Raw genomic sequence first — 9,929 nt, 5'->3', positions numbered from 1 at the left:
GCTTTGACATGTCTCTTGTTTCAGCAATACTGAAATGCAAGTCAGATAGACTGATGCTAATGAAACTAATGGGGCAGTGGACATTACCATCATTCAAGTCTGTATGCCCACAAATGAACATCCAGATGAGGAGGTTGATGGAATATATGAAAGAACTAAAGAACTAAAGAAGTAGGACCATATGGTCTAGGAAAATGAAATGAGTGGGGCCAAAAACTAGTAGATTTTTGCAAAAGGACGGGGCTCATGATAACAGCTACATGGTTTAGGCATCAGAAAAGAAGACATTATACATGGGAAATGTTTGGCGATACAAGAAGATTTCAACTGGACTATATAATGGTGAGACATAGATACAGGAATAGTGTTAAGGTTCAGCTGGGAACCTCAGCCTCAAGTCATAAACTTGTGAAAATGTTGTTGTGGCTGTCCAATTCTTCATATCCTTGACCTTTCTTTATCAGAGTCTCTACAAAGTTAATGCAGGTTTCCCTAATTAATGTGTGTCCTTCTAACAATTCCATGTTCTCTTTAAATGTTTATATTTGACAGATGCTGATGGTGAGAAATCTTCACCTTATTTTTTTGAAAACCTATTATAAAAATGGTACTATTGATTAAAATACAATTGTTTACAATTGTTGCCCTTTTTATTCATAAATTGTAAAAAAAAAAATGTTGGTTCCCATTATAAATTTGATTAACACACAATTATCATGGCCAATGGCTAAACTCTTCAAAAGACACAAGAAAGAGTTTATTCACCAATTAAAATGGAAATTTGAAGCACTTTCAATAGCTAGAAGCAACACTGATCCTTAACATTTTAATTAAATTCTTTAAAGAAAGTAATGTCATTGGCAGCCTTTGTATTCTGAAAATAGGGGCCGCAGCTTGAATCCTGGTGTCAATCATTACAATTAAGGCTGCGGATCAGATTAGCACATGCACCCTACCCTCTGCTCCAGCACTGCTCAAATGCATCAGAATTGCTGGTGTTTTATGAACTTCAGTGCCCATCATAAACCCCACAGCCAGTCTGGGTCAATGACACACACACTACAATTGTAGCAGAAAAATAGCCTAGGGATTGAACCTCACAAAGGTATTTTCAATATGGTGCAGTGATAACTTCTGTTGAAGGACCATTTGTGGCAAATTTAAGAGGCGATATTTCTCTCTGTTATACCACAAAGCCATATAAACAAGTAGATGAAGTCAGCGGGCTTTAAATTCCCTCGAGCAAAAGGATGAAGATATGTCTCCTAGCAATGAGATAACATGGGAACTTCTACATTGGTGATTAGTGCCACTTGAATGATAAGGAGAAACACTTTAATTTACATTTGACTGAATAAAATGTGTTAGCCATTCCTATAGTTTGCATTTGTGAATACTCAAATTAAAAGAATGATGATTCTGGGTGCAATAATTTTGTGTTTGTGATGGTTCTGAACAATTAACCGAACGTGGGACTTTTTCATACTGCATGATACTAATGCTGTCATTAAAAAAATGCAACACACAGAAATTGCGTTTGTAGAAAACAATATTGTGAACTTTACATGGTTGCCCTCTCAAAATGGAAGCTCGCTTGGAGGGAGCAGAGTGAGAAAACACTGGGAAATTGTGAGTGGCATAAATTGGCGAGTCTAGAACCAGGGGCACTGTGCCTGTCTCAGAATAAGGGGCAGGCCACTTAGGACTGAATGAGGAGGAATTTCATCACTCAGAGGGCAGAGAATCTTTGCAATTCTCTGTCCCAGGGAGCTGTAGAGGCTCAGTCATTAAGTATGAGATTGATAGATTTCTACATATTAAAATATCAAGGGGTACAGGGATAGTGTAGGAAAATGGTGTTGAAGTAGAAGGTCAGCCATGATCTCATTGATTGGCGGAGCAAGATTGAAGGGCTGAATGGCCTTTTCCTGCTCCTATTTCTTATGTTCTTATGTTGGATATGTCGATCTCCATATTGTTTAAGAATAGTTCCAATGGAGGATCCATAGATCCCTGCCAAGCTTTATAATCATTGCCTGCATGTCCCCTCCCTCTGACACCTTATGATGCAATCTATAGTCCGCCTTTTCAGTCCTTACATTAGTTATTCTCAGCTGACTTTTATATGACCACTTCTTATTTCCCGTGGCTCTTAAATACTTCCATTTGGCCTTCAGGTGACTTTTGTTTTCCTGTGGTTTATTATATTTCTCCTTTGATAATAAAGTGCTTTCTTTCCACATCAACAACATTGCACTAATAAAAATTTTTTAACATCATAACATGTCCCAAGGTGCTTCACAGGAGGCTTAGCAATCATTTAGTTTTAAAATTTGACATTCATTATATTGGCAATGAAAATTCTATTGTTTTGTGTTTTCTATTCTAGATCAGCTTCTTACTCGATTCTTTGTGGTGTGATAGTGTTGTTGTATTTGCCCTTAGGGTTATGTATTTATGTATCAGGACAGGAAGTGCCATCAAAATGTGATGTGCTCACTCTTTTGCATGTGTTCTACATATTTCTTCCCTCCCCCTCCTGGGGGAGGAAAATCGGCAAAGAACCTGATGTCCATGTTGTTAATATTTGCAAATAACAAGGTCAAATGCCCTCTATTTTGATCTTTCCAGAGAGTACAAATCTAAAACGTCAAATCTATGTTCATCATTTAATGATCTTAGGATGATCTAGTTATTCTTCTCTATACCTTTTTAAGCATCACAATATTCTTACTGAGGGAAAACTAAAAATTCGGCACAGTATCTGGAAGCCTTATATAACCCTATCAGTGTGTTCCTAACTTTGGAATTAATTCTCCGGGTAATACTGAATCGACATTGAATCAAACTGTGCAGTAACTACAGGAATGCGTTTGATCACCCCCTTCTTGGTTAGTCATTGTTCAGATGGACTGTTACCCTATGATCTTCAGCTGTCTCCAATGGGAGTTCTTCATATTTTTCACAACAGTCTACTACAGGAACACAGGGAGAATGTATTAGCGAAGGGATTTTAGAACTACCAATGATGATAGCAAAAATGGCTTCATGATTCACAATGCAAGATCAAAACATGGCCGACATGCCAAGCAGATTGCAAACATCGGAACATGCTTAACTGAAATAGCTTGTGCTTGAAAGTGAAATATTCTGGAAAAAAGAGCGGAAATTAAACTATACTTACAGAAATAATATACCTATGATGTTGGCGGCCTTAAGTTAATTGATTTCAGCACTATATATGACTCTGAGCATTTGACAAAACATATCTCAACATCCAGGCACGCACATATGGTCTAAACTATACTGGTCTAGGCTTTCCAGCCAGTGGTAAACTGTCATTTTTTGATGTGTTGTGAGGCCCAATGCTCCAAAAGTTGCATCACTAGGGTTACACTTGCCCATGGATTGGGTCCAGTGGTGTTCATGCAGATGAACAATGAAATACAATGTCCATAATAATATTCATTCCCCCACTGCCCACTGCAATTGTGTCATGCAGCTACTGTTGAATGAAAGAAGTACTATGTGCAAGCTTTCCAACTCATCTTCTTGAAGATGTATCAAATGAACATTTATTTAAGATCCTTGCCTTGTTTGAAGGAATATAGCTTCAGAGGTGAACACCCCTGCCTTCTCCCACTAAATTGCCATAACTTTGGAGGATGAACGCTGATACCCCATTATCAATGGTGTGGCGTCATTTGTCCAGTGTTTTATCAGCTCCTATGAAATTATGGTGGACAAGTGAGAGAACATCCATGGAAATTCATCCCCCAAATGTGTAGAAGGCTCGCTCCAACTCTGACTCATGCCGCTTCTCCTGATGTCACTGAACTTCTTTCTCATTTGACCCTAGAGACGGCAGAAATAGGGTGCTGTGATCACTTGGTTTGGAAGCCAAGAAGGCATTAGAGGGAAGGGAAGAGTGAATTCAGAGGCTTCTTTCAAGCCCATTTATGGAATCCTTTCCCTTCATTGCTTATTTCTTCATTTCCTCATTCATTTCCTTACACACAGGCCACATAGCAGCATTTCAGTGTAACGCACTGCAGTTATTTGTCACATGCAACTATATTCTGAGCAGTATGTTTTTGCACAGTTTGTGACACACTGCCTTCCTACGCCAATTTGAAAGCAAAAAGACTCATTACCTAATTGGATGATATTTGACTGTCATCCAAACAGCCTTTTCCCCCCCGATTTCAATATTTTTATATATGGTAAAGAGAAATGTTGAAAGAAAATTACCAAAAAGAAAAAAATCTTTTTTAATGTCCTGATGGTTTTTCTCCAGGATTGCACACGGTAGTGTCCTGGAGATTGACCTTCAACTCCCGGAGACTCCCAGCCAATCCTGGAAGGCTGGCAACCCTACTTGATGTAGTACCTCACAGCTCGCAGCATTGGCAGTCGATGTGCATCCATTCCAGAGAGTGGGGACCTGCTCATCAGTAGTAGGAGAGGGAACACAGTGAAGCATCACTCATGAGCGAGAAAATTCAAATGGAGTTTCAGGAGGTACAACCTGCTGACTAAAGGGCTAGCATGAAGCCTCTTTCAGTTGCAGTGCTTAAGGACTTAACCTGTCAGGGCCTGACCACAATCTAGGGAGTCAGACTGACCACAGCCGTAAATGCAGAGCTTCAGTGACCTCATTGCTGCCTGATGACCTGCTCCCACGTAGATCTCTGGCTGTGCTGAGAGTGCCAAGAGGAATGGCAGGAGTGGGCTCAGATGATGTTTTCTGACAGCACAATGGAACATCCTGAGCTCTTTTCCACTCCAGCTGAATGACTCAACATTGGAACAATGACAGACAGGGAAAATCCCGCTGGTCCACCCATCCTGTCCTGCGCTTCTCTGGAAAAGAACTGCTTCCTGACTGTAGGAGGATCGCCCAACATAAGGTGCAGACAATCAGGAGCTGCTGCACCTTCAAGGTGTCAACAGCAGAGCCATTAGAGACAAGGGGAGTAAGTGTACCTACACCACATGGACTGCAGCGATTCAAGAAGGCAGCTCACCACCACCTTCTCAAGAGCAACTCGGGGTGGGCAATAACTGGTAGCCCAGCCAGTGAATAGTAATAAAGAAAGGAAAGTTTGGGCTGTCAGTGCGCACTGTGACGTCTACCACCAACAAAATTACTTTTAAAAACTTTTCTTACCAACTCCAGGGAGGATGAAACTGCAGGATACCGCTGGTATGCTGTGTGGGTTAACCCTAACCCTAAGCCTAAAGCAGTAACAGTCCATGGGCAGAGAGGCTAGAAAGTTAGAAAGGCCAAGCGAGGGGCTGGATTTAATGGAAGTGATAGGGGTTTCGCCCAATGGCTGGAGAGCTGGCAGGAACCCTGTGTGCCTCTTTTCAGGAAGGCCTGCCAAATACCAATCAGGCACTTAACTGGACTGCAGCCTTTCCTGGGGTCAAGAATCCCAGGGCGCAGGTCCTGTCTGCTGAGAGCTGCTGGCCAATTAGAGACCGGCAGATCTATTGCAGGCAGTGCCACTGGGGGTGGGGGGGGGAAGGGAGGGGGGGTGGTGGCAGCTGCTGCCGGTATGACACCCACTCTAGGTCTGTCGCTGTATGCCAGGCCACAGGTGAGTGATGGAAGGCTGTAGGGGGCTGGTGGTGGTGGAGGTAGCAGGAAAGGGAGTTTGGCAGCAAGGGCAGAGGGGCAGCGCTCAGATGCCCCCCCCCCCCACCCCACCTTCCAGGTCCCTTGATCAGGCATTGAGTGCCTGTGAATAAGGCTCTCCGCACCCAGCTGGAGTCTGCAAGCAACCCTGCTTTGGGTTTACTTGACATTCTCCCTGCATCATGAGCCCCCCCACCCATGGCTGGGTCAATACCAGCAGGTGGGGTGAGGCCCTTAAGTGGGCATTAACTTAATAAAAATTTAAATTAAATTAAATTCTGCCCTACATGTGTGAAGTCCCTAAGGGCAGAATTAAGGGGTGCAGAGTAACAAGACAGTGAAAACAAAGGGAACTAGTGAAGAGAACACTCAGTAGAGCACATGCCTCCATCACGCTGTGTTAATTCAGCATTATTACATTAACGTAGCTCTTCCTTGAGGCTTTTTCCTGTCTGTTTGGTGCTCTGTAACTACAAAGCTGAAAAAAACAAATCTTTTTATTAAGAATTTCCATTTCACTGTTACGAAAGTATAATAATTTTCATAATATTATTGTGATTTATTGTAAAAGCAGGTTAATAGTGGGGTTTGGATAGTTTATGTGTGTGTGAGATTTAATTGAATTGGAGACAGCTGGACTGGAGGTGGACGTAGCCAAAGAAATTAGGTAGAGAGGGGTTTGAAATGCTAAATATGTAAACATGGCTGAACTCTTAGAATGTCAGGTGAGGAGAATTTGCATTTTTAGATAAATCGGGGCAGTTTGAATTTCAAAGAGGTGGTAGGATATTTACACTGAGCCAGAGAAGCTAGTCCAAGCAGTGTGTTTATTTCTCCCAAACATTACTTTTTTTATATATTCATGGAATATGGGCATCAATGCCTTGTTCAGAGGGCATTTAAGAGTCAACCACATTGCTGTGGGATCTGGAGTCACATGTAGGTCAGACCAGGTAAGAACAGCAGATTTCCTTCCCTAAAGGACATTAGTGAACCAGATGGGTTTTTACGACAATCAACAATGGTTTCATGGTCATCATTAGACTTTTAATTCCAGATTTTTAATTGAATTCAAATTCCCCCATCTGCTGTGGCTGGATTTAAACCTGGGTCCCCAGAGCATTACCCTTGGTCTCTGGATGACCAGTCCAGTGACAATACCAATATGCCATTGCCTCCCCACCCCCCCAGTACTTCAAATATTAGCACCATGAAATGTTTTATATTATGAGAAAGTACATTTTCAAAGGTATATGGAACAAAGGAAGTTACAGTTTAAAGAGACAAAAATGTATATAAAGGAGAATGAAAAGTAAGGAGAGAGCTCCTGTGACATCTAACAAAATCTGGTGAAACATCCTCAGAAACGCCTTCAGCCATGTCTGCATGAGTCTGCTGCATCCAGCAATTAAGGGTGATAACTGTGCTGGCCTGTCTTTTTAACTTTAAAATCTATGTTTGGACTGTTGCCTTACAAGGGGGTGTATTTGGGAGTCAAGTTAGGTAGGAATTTTAGCATTTATTATAGTATTAAGTAACTGGAATCTTATGTATGTGTTTGACATCTTTTCTTTTTTAAACAGATATTTTAAATTAAAACTTTAAAACTCTTAAAGGTTTTAGTGGACTCATTACTTCTGTTTTCAGTGCTTAGTCTTCTCATAATAAATACAAATTGCAAAACCTCTGTGACCGTGGAACGAAGTTTCCCTCATGGATTTGGGTCTGCCTGGCACACATCACCTGCCATGTCACAACAGTCACTGAGGAGGCTCAGACCAATCCTCATCCAACAACCTGCTCTGAAAACTCTGCTCACACTTTGACAGCTGTGACCAATTCCACCACAGCAGCTGAGACAAACTACAACATTTTAAAACAACCAACAGCACTCCCAATAAAATAACCCGCAACATTCTAAAAATAAGTCAATTACCTATCTGCCAGCGCTAGTGAATCCTTAAAAAATTCCAGGATCCGGATTTCAATATGCAACTTCGTCAAAAACCTAATCCATTCTTCCTTGGGCAACCCAGCTAAACAGACTATCAGGGGCAAAAAGGTTATCACCACCCACCATCAGTCGTAGAGGTAAAAATACAAGATCAAGGGGAAAATAAAAGTCAACAAGTCTGGAGCTATTCAGAAAAGGTAGGCCTGTGGATGGAGCTAACATTTGTTGAATGTATTGTGTATAAAGGGTAATTTTTTCCCCTCAAATTTCCTGTTTTTGGAACAAATTTGGAGCAGAGATGTTTTTTATTCTTTCATGGGATGTGGGCATTGCTGGCAAGGCCAACATTTGTTGCCCATCCCTAATTGTCCTTGAGAAGGTGGTGGTGAGCTGCCCTCTTGAACCGCTGCAGTCCATGTAGCATTTAGTGCTGAGTGAGTTCCAGGAAGAGGGAACGGCTCCAAGGCATCATGGTGTGTGACTTGGAGAGGAAGTGTGAAGGTGGTGGTGTTCCCGTGCATCTGCTGCCCTTGTCCTTCTAGGTAGTAGAGGTCAGGAACAAAAACAAAAATAGAAAAACTCAGCAGGTCTGACAGCATCTGCAGAGAGGAGTACAGTTGACGTTTCAAGTCGGTATGACTCTTCTGGAAGGTGCTGTTGAAGTGCATCTTGCAGATGGTACAAAAAACTTAAGAGAAATGCAGATCATGAACTCTCTCCTCCATCGCCACCCCCTTTCCGATCCCCCTTTTTCCAATCATTTATAATTTTTTTACAACTATACTTTTTTCTTTTCCCTCCTATTTTTAAATTTATTTCGATCTATTGTTTCATCTCTATCTTTTTAGCCCATTTCGATCCCTTCCCCCCACTCCACCCACACTAGGGCCATCTGCCACTAGCTTGCTTCCATTAATGTCCCCATTAGCACATCCTTTAGATAATATCACCACCATCAACACCCCTTTGTCCTTTAGTCTGTGACATCTTTGACAGTCTCTTCTTAGCCTCCACCTATCACTGGCCCTCTATCCAGCTCTCCCACCCCCTTCTACCAGCTTATATTTCATCTCATTTCTATATGTCTTAGTTCTGATGAAGGGTCATACAGACTTGAAACGTTAACTGTGCTCCTCTCTGCAGATGCTGTCAGACCTGGTGAGTTTTTCCAGGTATTTTTGTTTCTGTTAGGAGAAATATCCCCAGGCCTTCAAGATATTAAGAGTCCTCCACAGGGGGAAAACACCCATGAACGAAATTTAAAAGCAAAAAGGCAGATTGTAAATGTAGCGAATACACAGAGGGGGCAAAGATGCATTATAGTTTAGACTGAACCAAAGCTCGGGCTGCAGGGAGTTAACCTATTGGGTTTCCGTATTCTTATCTCGCATTCGTCGTTTCTTAATTGTTTTAAGTGTCAGATAAATGTGGACCTTTAGCTGCAGATCCGCCTGTTTGGTTTTTCGCTGTTTGCCAGACGCGCGACTGGTTACAGCTGCAAGCGTTCGAGGTTGGTGCACTATGTTCAACAGGCATTGGCCATGGGATCAGCAAGTAATTCATGTGACTCGGGGCTCGGAAACAGGAACCAGCATCATTCTGCACAAGGCTTGGGGCTGGGAGAAGTGTGTTCCGGGTCGATCAGCTGAACTCTGATCGCTGGAGGATGGGGATCAGTCTGTGGAGTGCCGCCTGCCTTTGGCTGGCTGTTCAGCGAACCCCCAGCGCTGTTGCCCGGGGTCCCAGACAGCAGGCATGGCCAGTGCCTTACAGGTAGGTGTAGCCCAGGCTGAATTTGGCTACAAGCTCTGTGGAATGCGGAAATGATCCCTCGAGGGCAATAGGAGTGCATTGACAAGAAGTTTCAGATTTGGAAATGAAACATTAGTAAAAGCACAGCCATTGTTTCTTACCAATAATCTGTAGTTTGGGCTAAATGATAGTGCTGAACTTAAGATGTGAAACTATTCTGGGGGGGGTGCTTTTTACAAGTTCAATTTCTTCATTAAAGAAGCTTGTATTTATGTAGTGTTTTAAAAGTAAAGCATCCTAAGGCGTTTTATGAAACAAAATTTGAAATGACGAAATGTTTGGTCAAAGAGAGTCTCAGGGCCGTAGAGAGAGTTAGCAGTAGGCCAATGATGGGAGTTATTGCAACTGGGACATGTAAACATCAAATGCTGGAAACACTCAGATATAAAAGCAAAAAACTGCGGATGCTGGAAATCCAAAACAAAAACAGAAACAGAAATACCTGGGAAGACTCAGCAGGTCTGGCCGCATCGGCGGAGGAGAACACAGTTGACGTTTCGAGTCCTCATGAACCCCTTAGCA

General features: G+C 42.2%; 1 protein-coding gene across 1 annotated transcript in view; it reads left to right on the top strand.

The window, feature by feature from the left end:
* Nucleotides 1-9,179: 9,179 nt before the first annotated feature.
* The window catches only part of cln5 (CLN5 intracellular trafficking protein), an 11,448-nt gene continuing 10,698 nt past the window's right edge, over nt 9,180-9,929 (top strand). The window contains exon 1 of the mRNA XM_041198980.1: nt 9,180-9,368. Within this exon, the coding sequence (XP_041054914.1) occupies nt 9,262-9,368 (107 nt within the window). The 5' untranslated portion in view covers nt 9,180-9,261. The remainder of the gene's footprint in view (nt 9,369-9,929) is intronic.

The sequence above is a fragment of the Carcharodon carcharias genome, chromosome 11 (genome assembly GCF_017639515.1).
Source record: "Carcharodon carcharias isolate sCarCar2 chromosome 11, sCarCar2.pri, whole genome shotgun sequence".
Classification (NCBI taxonomy): domain Eukaryota; kingdom Metazoa; phylum Chordata; class Chondrichthyes; order Lamniformes; family Lamnidae; genus Carcharodon; species Carcharodon carcharias.
The sequence above is the reverse complement of the archived record's forward strand: the minus strand, read 5'-3'. Positions and strand labels throughout refer to the sequence as shown.